Genomic DNA, 13,512 nt, shown 5'->3' with positions numbered 1-13,512 from the left:
ACCCATTTGATGATAGAAAAACATCATTGCCAGGGAGTAGAAATGGCCCAAATTTGAATAAGACATCCATTAGGGATTCATGGGTTTTTTTCAGTGGTTGTTGACCTAAATGCTTGCAGATAACAGTCAAGTGGCATAAATGAACAAAGTAAAAATCTATCACCTGAAGAGTGCATATCTAATGTAAAAGGAACAGCTGTTTTCTAGTTACTTGTGGTCTTTAGGACACAAAGTAGATATTTCAGTTCTCTTCTCCCCAAGAAAACAATAAATCTGTATTTTTGTGTGTGGTTTTCCCATTTTCAAATGTTCCCAATCAATTCCTTCTTTGTTAAGTACTCTGCAGTACAAATATAAGTCCCTTGTCTGTGTTGAGTCTATGGACCACTAATTTGGAATCTCTAATCTAGATAATACCCTAATTTATAATCCTAGCTAATTTATAATCCTTCACTCATTAATTTGGAAAGGATTTATTTGCTATGTACTCTTGTGAAGTAGTATTCTAAGGCTTTGGCAGAATTAAGAAGCCTAGCACAGGGCCGCTAAGGGAGTTTATAAACTTTATTGGATGGAGAAGATATGCACATGTGCGCTCGTGCACACACACATGTAATTATGATGCTGTATAAAAAGCTCTTTAAAAGAGAAATGTGGAGTAAGTGCTATAAATAGTTGACTAATTGGGCACACCTATGTGTAAGCCATAAACATATCCATTTTACATGTGACTGAAGGTTACAACTAAAAGAGTTTATGGGGAGTAGGATGAGGCTCTAAAGTGAATGTACAAAGAACAAATGCTGTGAGAGTAAAAGGAAGGGGCAGTTATTAGAAAGCTATTGGGGGAAGTGAAAATTGAGCTGTGTTTGAAGAAGGATATTTTTAAGAATTCTTAGGAGGGCTGGGATTGTGGGTCAGTGGTAGAGTGTTTGCCTAGCATGTGTGAGGCACTGGGTTCAATTCGCAGCACACATTAAATAAATAAATAAACAAATAAATAAATATTGTATCCACCTGCAGCTAAAAATATTTAAAGAAAAAAAAAGAACTCATAGGAAACACTTGGCTATAGGGTACCCTTTTCAGGATGAGCTAGAATACTGAAAGCTTATGCATATATGAATGCCACCTGAATAACTTGGTCTAAATTTTAGGGAATTAAGCATAGAAAGTTTGATTATATTTCTCGTTAATGTGTCTGACCTCAGTTTCATACTCTTATAATCTGCCTACTACTTCCTCTTTAGGTGTGGAGGAGATAGATTAGGGGAAATGGAAAATAGTTTATACTGATTGAAGATAGGGTAAGAGACAGATTAAAGTGACTGTCACCACCTTTCAAAAAATGTAGAGTCAGTTCACCTAGAGGAGAAAATACTTCCATGTTCACTAGAAAGGACTCAAGAGTTTTAATATTTGGTTAAAACTCCGTTTCATTTTTGTAGGGCAGATTACATTATTAAAAATAACTCTTTGAATATTTCATAATGAGTGATTCTGTAATCTGAACTGGAGGAAAGGAGTTTAAATTTTCTCACCTAACTGGGAAAAGTTAACTTATTAAGTTTTTGAAGTTTGGAGTAATTAAAAGAAAAAATACAAAAGTAGTGTGTGGGGGTGTAACTTTTCTTTGGAGGAGAGAAGAAACAATACATTATACACTTGCTCATTGTTATGTAAAAGAAATTTAGGAATATAAATCAGAACTGTGATAAATATTATATATAGGGAATGGATTCAACTGAAGTGGAAGGAATAGAGAAAGGAATAAGATTTTGAATATAATAACAATTTTGACTTTTGAACTATTTAAATGTTTTATATGTTAATAAAAAGAGATGGAAAAAGAGACCCTAAAACTGAACAAATTAGTAGCATAATCAGATAACATAATCAGATATAAAAAAATTGAAGAAACTTTTGACTAGAGCATTCTTTTTCTCTTTTTTCAGTACTAGGATTGAACCAGGTGTGTTCTACCACTGAACTACATTGCTAGCCCCCCACCTTTTTTTAAAATTTCATTCTGAGACAGGACCTCACTAAGTTGCTGAGGCTGGTCTTGATTTGCAATCTTCCTGCCTTAGCCTCCTCTTGAGCTTTTAGGTGTGCGCCTCTGTGGCTGGCTGACCAGAATATTCTGATTATATGCCTTCACGGGACATTCTAAGGTCAGAAGGAATTATCGAGAAATGAAGTTAGCAGATTTGTGTTTGATAGTAGTACTTCACTAGAGGCATTGTTTACCTCCAGTAACCCAAAAGAAAAGAAGTTAGGAAGGAAGAAGTTAGAAAGTTGGAAGCAATACTGGAACTATTTTATGTGCATAGTAGGATAGAACAGAGGAGTATATATGTTAATTTTGGGGGGATGAACTAGGACACTCACAGTGAGAGTAGAGATAGGTAGACATATAATGGTTGATTGGATTGGAGGTACCAGCTTAAGCCCAAATTTAAAATATATTTCAGTTAGAATGCTTTTAAAATTCAGATTCATGGGCCACAACTCCAGGGATTTTTAGTCAGTTGCTTTGAATGAAGCCTAGGAATCTGCATTAAAATGCATCTCCAGTTTTTTACTAAGCTACTTTTGGAGATGAAATTTTCAAAGCCAAGCAGTATGTCTTTAAAATATATATATTATTTAGCCTCAGCAAATTTTCTTCAATCTAACCTTGATCATTCTAATCTCTACTCTCCTGACTTCTTTTCTTGGGGCTATTAGAGATAGAGACTACCCAAGTTGTGAGGTTTGAAGTAATCTTTAATGGGTGTGTGTGTGTGTATGTGTACAGATATTCTGGCTTTTGCATCTCTGGGTGTTTTCATTTTCTAAATATGTTTTTGTGGGACTAGAGGTGTGGCTTAGTGGTGCAGGTCCCAATTTCATGTAACCTATTTACATTTGGCAGAGAATACAACATAGAGGATGAACCTCATTAAACAAACTATTGCAAGTGTGATGAAAAATTCAGGATGTTAAAAAAAAGTTTATTGCAAGCTGGGTGTTGTAACACATGCCTATAATCCCAGCTATTAGGGAGACTTGAGGCAGGAGAATCACAAGTTTGAGGCCAGCCTGGGCAATTTAGTGAGATACTGTCTCAGCATAGAGTAGGATGGCAAGGTGTGGCATGGCATAACATAGCGTAGCTGGGGTAAAGTGCTTTCCTAGCATGTTTATGGCACTATTACCACCTTCCTCAAAAAAAAAAAAAAAAAAAAAAAAAAAGAAGAAGAAGAAGAAGAAGAAATCACAGTGAGATTTTTCCTAGCCTCCCAATGTCAGAATGGGTTCCCCAGAAGAAACTGATGTTTAGACCAAGAGCTGGTAGAAAATTGAGTGGATTCATTTAGTTAAAGAGGAGAAATAAGGCGAAGAGCAGTAATTTTTGCAGATGTAACAATTTAAGGAAGGCCTAAAATGAGAGCAAACATTGAAATGGATAGATAAAGACAACAACGTAAGGTCTTTGGAGGCTTACGAATTTGGAATTTTATCCAATGCAGTGGGAAATCACTGAAAGGTTCTAAGTGAGGAAATAGCATCAAAATTGTATTTCGAAGAAAATACAATACCTTGCAAAGCCTGCAAGGTGGTTAGTGCCAGAAGAGGGGAAGAGAGAGGAAGTGGGACAGCAATTAGGAAGTAAATTAAGTAGGAGTAAAATAAGTAGATCTAAGAGATTAATGAGATTTTGGATGGATCTATTTTAAATGGTAAGGAAGGAGGAAGATATATGCTTCACAGGTTTCTGATGGGAGCATTTATGTGAATAATAATGTATTCAAACTGAGAAGAGGTAACTTTGAAGAAGATCACATTGGTCATTAAGATTAAGTTTAGTTTTAAACATGTTGAATTTGAGGGGTTTCTGGAGATGTCTACTTGAAAATTGGAAAAAATATGTTCGGAACTGAGGAGAAAAATCTGAGTTGGAGATTAAGAGTTTTATGTCGCAGATGTTCAATTGAAGCCATGGCTATAGATGATTGAGTGTAGAAATGAAGAAGGACCTAGGGCAGAAACCTGAAATTTTCCAGTATTTAAGCTTTTGGTAGAGTGGAAAGGTCAAAGGGAGGTTTATTCTTCCCCTGATGTTCACACTGAACCATTTACAAAATAATGGTTCTTATTTTCTGATGATATTGATTTGATTTGTTTTTACTTCCATCTTGAACTTTTAAGATGAATAGAAGAACTCCATTTTGTCTGACAGTTTGTTCTTTTCACCTGTCTTCTTTAAGATTTGGATTCAGTATTTATGATTCCATTTTATTTTCACATTTATTTTAATTATTGTATCTCTTTTTAAATTCTTTTTGGATATTTCTCTAGAGTTTACTATATACATCTGCCTGTCTTAGTTTGTTCGGGCTGTTAAAACAAAAAAGCGTAGATTGGTGGATTACAAACAACAGTTTATTTCTAAAAGTTCTGGTGACTGGGAAGTCAAAGATTCAGGCACTGCCAGATTTGGTGACTGAAGTTATTGAACTAGTCATAGTGAGGGCCTACCTTTTGATTCATAGATGGCAATCTTCTCATTGTAATCTCACAGAGGGCAAGCAGCAAACAAACTCTATAGGGACTCTTTTTTTTTTTTATAATAACTGATTCCTTTGATGAAGAAAACATTGACCTAATCATTGCCTACCCCCACCCAGCCCTATCTATAAATACTACCACATTAGAATTAGATTTCAATATTTAGGGTTTTGAGGGGGCAGAATCCTTTGTAATATCTTTAACTTACTATGTTCTACCTTCAAATAGGATTAAACTTTATGAACTATATTTTTTCAATCTCTTTGATCCATCCTTTGTGTCATTGATGTACATTTTACTTTTACATACATTTTGTGTGCTATAATAAATGATTATATTTGTCTTAAAGACATTACAAGTAATAAAAATGTACTTTAAATTTACCTTCATTTTTACCATTTCTGGCACTCTTCATTTCATTTTATAGACCTAAGTTTCCAATTGATTTCTTTTGGCTCAAGAATTTCCTTATAACATTTTCAGCAAGCTGGTACTTTAAGCTTTTGTTATCCTGAGAGTCTTTAATTTGCCTTCATTCTTGAGAGATATTTTTACTGTGTATATAATTGATACTTTTTTTCCTTTGAGTATTTTTTAAGATATCACTCCATTGTTCTGGAGAATTCTGCTGTAATTCTTGTCTTTATTCCTCTATGACATAATCTTATTTCCTGTGACTGCCTTTAAGATGTTTTCTTCATTTTGGTTTTTAGCATTTTAACTACAATGAAGATAAGGGTATGGATTATTTTCTGACCTTTTTGTGTGTGTTGCTGGTGTTCTAACCTAGGACTGTGTGCTTGCTAGGTAAAGTCTACCACAGAGCTACAACTCTAGTTTTGTTGGTGGTCTTTAATATATGGCACACTTTACATTCTTTCAGTAGTAGGTTCCTGTTACCTTGTGCTTGGAGTGTGGGCATTGGATGCAGTATGATTTTTTTATTTTTCCATCTCTTTGGACTTTGGCATCTCTCCCTACCTTGTTATACATGTGTGGATTTTTAGTGTATTTTGCTTGGTATTTTCTGAAATTCTTGCATGTGTGAGTTGTTGTCTTGCATTATTTTTGGAAGGTTATTCACTGATACTTTTTCAGATATTCCTCTGCCTCACTCTTTTTCCTTTCTCCTTCTGGGATTTGAATTACATGTATTGTTTTACAGTTCTTGAAGGATTCTTTCTCTTTTTAAGTCTTTGCATGCATGTATGGGCTGGTTTTAGTTTGGATAACATCTGTTGATCTATCTTCAAGTTCTCCAAACCTTTCTCTAGTTGTGTCCAGCTTACTGATGAACCCATTTTAAGAATTCTTTTCCATTGGCTGGTGCAGTGGCACACACCTGTAATCCCAGTGGCTCAGGAGGTTGAGGTAGGAGGATTGCAAGTTCAAAGCCAGTTTCAGCAACAGTGAGGCGTTGAGCAACTCAGTGAGACCCTGTCTCTAAATAAAATACAAAATAGGGCTGGGGATGTGGCTCAGTGATTGAGTGCCTTGAGTTCAATCTCCGGTAACCCCCCCCCCCAAAAAAAAAAAATTCTTTACTATTATTTTGAAGGGGCAGTATTGTGGATTAAACCTAGGATTGCTGAGCAAGCACTGTAACTCAGCTACAGTCCCAGCCTGGAATTCTTTATCTTTGATTGGATTTTTTATTTCTGTTATTTATCTTTGTCTCTTTCGTATAATTTCACATCTCCTTTGAAATTTCCCATCTCTTTATGCAAGTTGTCCAGTTTTTTTTCTGCTGGCCTTTAACGTTAATCCTGATTATTTTAAAGTTTTTGTCTGATAGTTGTAATACCTGAGTTATTTCTCAGTTGGGTTTTGTTGGTTGCTTTATCTCTTGATAGTGGGGTTTCCCCTTGCTTTTCTATGCCTTGTACTTTTTGACTCTGTACCAGATACATGATGTTTAGAAGAATAGTGGAGATTTGAAGTAAATAGTATTTGTACTTGTAAATGGACAAGTATCTTTTTCTCTGGCCTTTAAAAAAAAAAAATATATATATATATATATATATATATTTATTTATTTTTAATGTGTGCTGAGGATGAAACCCAGGGCCTCGCACATGCTAGATGAGCACTCTACTGTTGAGCCACAACCCCAGCCCTTCTCAGGGGTTTTATATGTTTCAGTGGGGGTCAAGTCAGTCTGTCCACAGTTTAACTGAATTTGAGTTTTGTTGGTGGTCTTTAATATATGGCACACTTTGCATTCTTTCAGTAGTAGGTCCCTGTTACTTGCGCTTTTGGAGTGTGGGCATTGGATGCAATATGATTTTTTCATTTTTCCATCTCTTTGGACTTTGGCATCTCTCCCTACCTTGTTATACATGGGGTTCTATCAGTAGAGTGCTGTTTGTATTCAGTGCAAAGTTTTTTTTGTTTTTTTTTTTGGTAAGAGGTGAGGGTTTTTCTCTGTTTTGTTGGTCCAGCCTCAATCATACGTAGGCTCTTGAACTTGGGGGTAGGACTTTTTCAGTGCTTCTTTCCCTCAGCCAAACTAACCTTGTATTTGTAGTTGCTTTTGAATGGGAGTGTCTTCCACTTCCCCACTTGCAGCAGACCTTTTGCATGGTGTTAATATAGAATGCTGAGCCCAAGTAGTTTCTATATCACCTCCACAGAAAGGCTTTCCTCCAGTACCAGTAGATCTTTGTGTGTATCTTGGGTTTCCTATTCCTCTCTAGAGACAAAAGTGTTTTGTTTCTATTTTCCCCTGAGAAGTAATGAATTTTTGCCAGAGTCCTGTGGTTGAGAGATTTTGCTGCTTCTACTTCAAACTTAGATTTTAGATTTTTTTTTTCTCTGTAAAAATATATGCAAGGTTGGTGGGCTTTGTAGCTCCCCTATCCCTCACTATTTTGCTATCTTCAGTCACCTCCTTGCTAGTTGTGCCACTAAGGAAGATGTTTTCCAGTCTCTTATCCTACCCTAATGTTTCTAAGGAGCACATGGTAAAGGCTTAAGGAGAAAAGTTTAAGAGTGGGTGGAAATTCTTTGACTTGAGCCCTTGTTCTAAACTAACTCACTAGCCCGTGGTTGGCCTTTAAAATTTTAACTAATTTCTTGTTACCTACTTAATGGTGACCAGATCTTTTTCCCACACCTTGCCAAAGTTGAGGCAGTTTGCACGTCCACTTCTTCCTTGAATAGCCTTGTCTCTTTTAGGAATGTTGTTTGCTTAGTTGCCTTACAACCTGTGTGATTTTTCAATTTACCCAGTGTTTCTCATTTTTTTGTGAGGGAGCATCATTTGTAGCTGCTTATATACCAAGCAGAGGTAGAATTCCCATTCATAAATTTTAAATTTCTATTTTGGCAATACTGTAGGCTTGAATTTATATTCTCTGTACCTCTTTTAAAACTTTTAACTCACCCCTGTGAGATTATGCCAGAAAATGACCCCAGAAGGTACCATTCTAAGCAGTGGTTAAATACAGTTGGGGCCTGTCTTCACCAAATATGTGGTCATTTGGTAACAACATTATCGGGGAATGGATTTTGTTGCATTTAATTGAGAAGAAAAGAACTTTAGGGGTATTTTCTGTGAGAATTATGGTATAATCCCACTTACTCATGAATAAATTTCGTGTTTCACAGACTCACTAGGTCTCCAAAGGCATCTTCCTACCACCCAGGTTTATTCTTCCCTGCTACATCGAGGATCCTAGATGTTCTTTCTAGTCCTTTGTAGCCATCTCTTTCCATGTGTTTTTTCCCATTACAGATATAGTGAGAATCAAATTGACTTTTTTGGGGGGGTGGGGGGTATGGGGATTGAACTCAGGTGAGTCACATCCTAGCCCTATTTTATATTTTATTTGTAAACAGGGTCTCACTGAGTTGCTTAGCACCTTGCTTTTGCCTGGCTGGCTTTGAACTCGTGATCCTCAGCCTCCTCAGCTGCTGGGATTACAGGTGTGCACCACTGCATCTGGCTCCGAATTGACTTCTGTATGCTTTTGTAATAGAGCAGTGGAATTTTAAAAACTTTTTTCCCCCCTTGGGATTGAATCCAGGGCCTTATGCGAGCTAGGCAAGCACCCTCCTACACTCCTAGTCCTTACATTCTAAAAAATAGATTAATTAAATTAATTAATTAAATTTTAAATTAACTAAATACATTAATTAAATCCATTAATTACATTTTAAAAAATTAATTTATAAATGCTAATATCTGTGCCTTATAGACCATTTGTACCTTATAAGAAAGTAAAAAATAAGAAAATAATTATCACCTAAAATTCATTGTAGAATAATTTATATCATTTGCATTCTGATTTTTTTCCAGAATAAATACATAAATTGAAAAATATGATTAAAGCTGTGACATGTAGTTTTATATTTGGCACCTAACATTACATCACAGGCTTATTCTTGCATTATTAAAAAGGTCTTAAACATTTACAGTACTACATATGTTACATTGTTATGGAGTCCACTAGAAAATGTCTTTTCTAATAACTATTTCCCTTTGTATTATTTGTATTGGAAAGTTAGGTTTAATTTGAAGCCTATTATAAAAGTTTTATACCATTTGTAATTGTATTACAATGCATAGGGATATTTAGGTTTCTGATTCTGTTTTTACAGATAGGTTTTATGTTTTGGATTCCATAACCCAATGACTTTTCTTCTTTAATTTCAGAATTCCATACGACATAATCTGTCACTGAACAAATGTTTCCTTAAAGTGCCTCGTTCAAAGGATGACCCCGGAAAGGTAGGATTTATTTTGGTGAAATGAAGCATATAAAAGTGGAGCAGACAAAACTCTAAAAATGTAATTTTTTAAAAAAATATTTTTTGTTGTAGGTGGACACAGTACCTTTATTTATTTATCTTTTATGTGGTGCTTAGGATTGAATCTAGTGCCTCAAACATACTAGGTGGTGCTCTACCTCTGTGCCACAACCCTAGCTCATAAAAATAGAATGTTAAAAATTGGAGGTAGGCAGAGTTAAGAAGATAATGTAGAGCAACTAAGGAAATGTGGTGCTAACAGAGAAACAACTTTATTTTAAAGTTGGAAGACTTATTATAAAATTACATTTTGAGAGTTTATCTACAGAGACTTCCCTTTTTGTTGTCTTTAGCCATGTCATACTATGTGGACTAAATTTGTTTGGTTTCTTAAGCTCAGAGTACTTGTTTGGATCATATTGGTTGTCAAGATAAATTACTAGGTTAGAATTTTGAGATGGCATACCTATTGGCAAGATGTATCATGTGTATCTTGTTCATTGATTAGCTCTAGTTGCTGGCGCAGTAACTGGTGGCACAAGGCTAGGCTGCTTGTATTTTTTTTGAGGCTAATTGTCCCTGAAAGAATTGTTTCTAAAATGTAAGGCTGGTTACATAAGCACACTACTTACTCATCCATGTCCTAGAGGTGGTATACTTCCTTTGTTATAATATAGCCTTTACTGTCTTTTTCTTAATCTATCATTGCAGCTGTGATTCACCTCATTCAAGATTCACTGTGAGGAACGTCTTGAAGTTTCCCAGACATGTTTATTATTTGGTTTCACTGCATCTTTGCCTTTATTTATTCTACTCCTTGTCTTTCAGGATTGAGCTGTAACATTACTTCTGTGAAATATTTTTTTGTTTCCTTATACTTCAACTGAGTTTGTTGCTCCCTCTTTTATGTTCCTGTTAAGGTCATCATCATTGCCATTATCATTGTCCTAACTTATCTAATTTGGAGCTTACTGTCTCCAATTTATAGTAACTTTCACATAGTAGCCAACAGTCTTTCAAAAATGTTAATTAATCATATAGTTTCTTTCCTCACCCCCACCTTTCTTTTTCCAAATTGTTCATTAGTTATCAAATACTTATAGGTTAAATACTAAATTTATGAGGGTGTAGGATCACGTGTATCTGGTTCATTGTTTAGCCCTAGTTGCTTGCACAGTGACTGGCAGCACTGAGGAGACACCCTTGTTGAATATATAAATTGTATTTTGTGCTAGACTGTTAGCTTCTTAACAGTTAGAGATGGAGAGGTATTCATTTCTGTCTTAATATTGTCACTTCTATGTAATAAACATTTTACAGCACTTTCAGTGATCTGTTCTATCAAATAGTTTTCATTAAGATTGAATAGATTATTACTGTAATAGTCTCAAGTTTTGTCCATACTCATAACTCTCTTAAGATTGTGAATATGAATTGGTGGTGAAATTTTTCTTTACTTTAAATAGACATTATTTAAAAAATCCATTAATTTCTTATATCTTACATTGTAATTTTCTGTAGACAGTGTATATGAATTAGATTAAAAAATATTTTTAAAAAATCAAAGATTTATTTTATTAGAAATCTATGAAAGCACTAAGTAGATTCATAAACATTTGATTTTAGTTTGATTTTTAAATTAATTAAAAACCAACACATGAATGTTAACTATATTATTTACTAAATTTTAACCAGTTCAAGAGTTTTTAGAAAATTTGTGCCATCAGGCTGATTTTCTTTTGTTCAAAAGTTAAAGTTTTTCTCCATTTTTAATTAAATAGTGTCACAGGATAAGGCAGATGTGGAAATATGTTATTCTTTGAAACTATTCTTCTGGAATTAGGATTATCTCAATAATGTGCAGCTAAAACAAATATAAAAATAAATTGTATCATGAGTTTTTGCCATTAGTCTTTGATTTTAAAGTTTTGATATATCAAAACAGCCTTGTTCTCATTGATTCTGGTCTTAATGAGTGAATATCATTTTTGGTCTACAATGTACATTTATAGTACGAGAGTCACTTATTTTTGGTCTCAAAGTGAGGAGTATTTAGTCATTGTTCTTGTTGATTTTGGTCAGAAATAGATGTGAATTTGCTATTTAAAAATGCATAAAATATATTCATATGAGTATAGTCATTTTTCTGGTACCAGGGATTGAACCCAGGGGTACTAAATCACTTAGCTACATCCTTAGCCCTTTTTTAGTTTGAGACCGGGACTCACTAAATTGCTTAGGGCTTCACTGAGTTGCTGAGGCTGGCTTTGAACTTCCAATCCTCCTGCTTCAATCTCCCAAGTAGCTGGGATTGTAGATGTGCTCCACCATGCCTGACTTATTTTTTATATCTCAATGAGATTTCATTTCAAAAGAAAAAAAAGTTTTAGTGCTTTTCAAATGCATTGAAAGCTTTATGAAAGTGGAAACAAAGGCCAGAAGATGGGTTCTTGCTGAGGTTCACTGTGGAATTAGGACCCAGGTGTACTGATCAGACTTACTTGCCAGTCATAGAAACCCAATATAGACTACCTTAGATGGAAAAATACTTCGGGAAGAACTGGGACCGGGTTCTGAAGTTATTTTATCAGAAATATCTCTTTGTATCCTTTAGTTCTGCTAACTTCTCTGATGACTTCCTTTTCCTACTCAGTTAGTGACAGAGATGCATCAACAGTTTCTGGCTTATATTACCAGTTTAGTAACATCAAAAACAATGTGTATCCTGGATCCTTCACCCTGACCCCCAAATCACCCGGAATTACAGCCAGAGCTTGATTTCTTTGTAGACTAGTACTTTTTCCATTATACCAATCTTCCCTGTGAGAGAGACCAAAATGTTAGTTAAGTTTTGGTACTTATGAATTGTTTTTTCTTTTTGTATTTACAGTGTTTCCTGGCATTTGAGGAGCTTTTCCAAAACCATCCTCACCACAGTGGGAGAAAACCATTGAGCCAAGGTGGGGTGGGAGTAGAGTTTGATCTTGGGTATGGGGTGGACTTTAACCTCTTAGGATTTTTCCTGATGCAGCCATGATCCCAGTAGGTCCAAGAGGTAGAAGTAACTCATAGCATCTTCTTCCCTTTATTTTTATGGTATAGCTTCCTGTTCGTTGTTTTATGAGAGAGGTATAAAAACCAACGTAAACTTGAAGTATATTGTTGAATTATAGAAGCTTTTATATGGCTACTTTTTCCTTGCTCAATTTTTCATGAAAGAAGGTTTTATTATAAAATTTTGCTTTATATTTGGTACCCTTTCATGTACATTGATGATCTTAAATCCATTTTTCTCTATTCTTTGAAACTTATTTCAAGTAGCCATATTATTGCTTTTTTTTTAAACAAGAAACACAAAATTAAATTATATTTTGCGTCCATGACTTCTGAGTTTGAGGGACAGATTTATTTATTTCTTCTCCCATTGATTACAACTCTTTTCTCCCTAAGTAAATATCCTACAATCTGTCTCTGTTTTAAATGTCTTATCTCCTCTTCTCATTAGTTCTGTTTTCTCTGAATTTTTTTGGGGGAAGGGGTGTTATTCTTTAATTCAGAATTATGCTTCTTAATTATCTTAAAGGTAAATATTTTGCCCACATTATGGAAAAACAAATCATTAGCGAAATTTAGTTTAAAAGAAGAGTTCTTTCTCTCCTTCCCAGCTTAATTTTTCGTAACCTTGTTCCCTTTTATTCAGTTGAGAAAAATGATATATATATTTTTGAACTAAAGGAAGTAGTTTCAACAGTTGTATTAAGTAATTGTCAACAGTGAGAAGATAGTAAGACCTTTTTTTTAAAGACTGCCTGTTGAGGGCTGGGGGTGTAGCTGAGTGTTGGAGCACTTGCTTAGCTCATATGAGGCACTGAGTTCTATCCTTAATATGAAAATAAAAAATACTGTGTCTGTCTACCCCCCCCCCCCCCAAAAAAAAAAACTTTCCAATCTTGGGGAGATAACTACAATTAATTCATAGTAACGAAAGTCCCTCTGCCTTTGTTGTGGGGGTTGGTGCTGAAGGGGGGAGTTCTTTCTTGTCTGGGAATGGGAGATTATAAAGGTGAAGTAATTGAAAATTGGTGTTTTTTGGTTTGTGAGGACACAAACATACTGGCAGAGAAGTAACTCGAAAGTTTCGAGATTTTGAGATCGTGGTTTTTTTGTTTGATTGATTCTCTATCCTCCAACCTTATAGTTGATTCA

At 34.9% G+C, this 13,512-nt stretch overlaps 1 protein-coding gene across 5 annotated transcripts in view; it reads left to right on the top strand.

Moving 5' to 3' along the window:
• Foxj3 (forkhead box J3) overlaps positions 1–13,512 on the top strand; it is a 113,381-nt gene that overhangs the window by 40,643 nt on the left and 59,226 nt on the right. For all 5 annotated transcript variants that reach the window (XM_026410387.2, XM_026410389.2, XM_026410386.2 and 2 more), the window contains exon 4: positions 9,212–9,286. In XM_026410387.2, coding sequence (XP_026266172.1) covers positions 9,212–9,286 — 75 coding nt within the window. The remainder of the gene's footprint in view (positions 1–9,211; positions 9,287–13,512) is intronic.

This window comes from Urocitellus parryii, chromosome 11, assembly GCF_045843805.1.
Source record: "Urocitellus parryii isolate mUroPar1 chromosome 11, mUroPar1.hap1, whole genome shotgun sequence".
Taxonomy (NCBI): Eukaryota; Metazoa; Chordata; class Mammalia; order Rodentia; family Sciuridae; genus Urocitellus; species Urocitellus parryii.
Note: the sequence above shows the minus strand (reverse complement) of the source record. Positions and strands in the feature narration are given on the sequence as shown.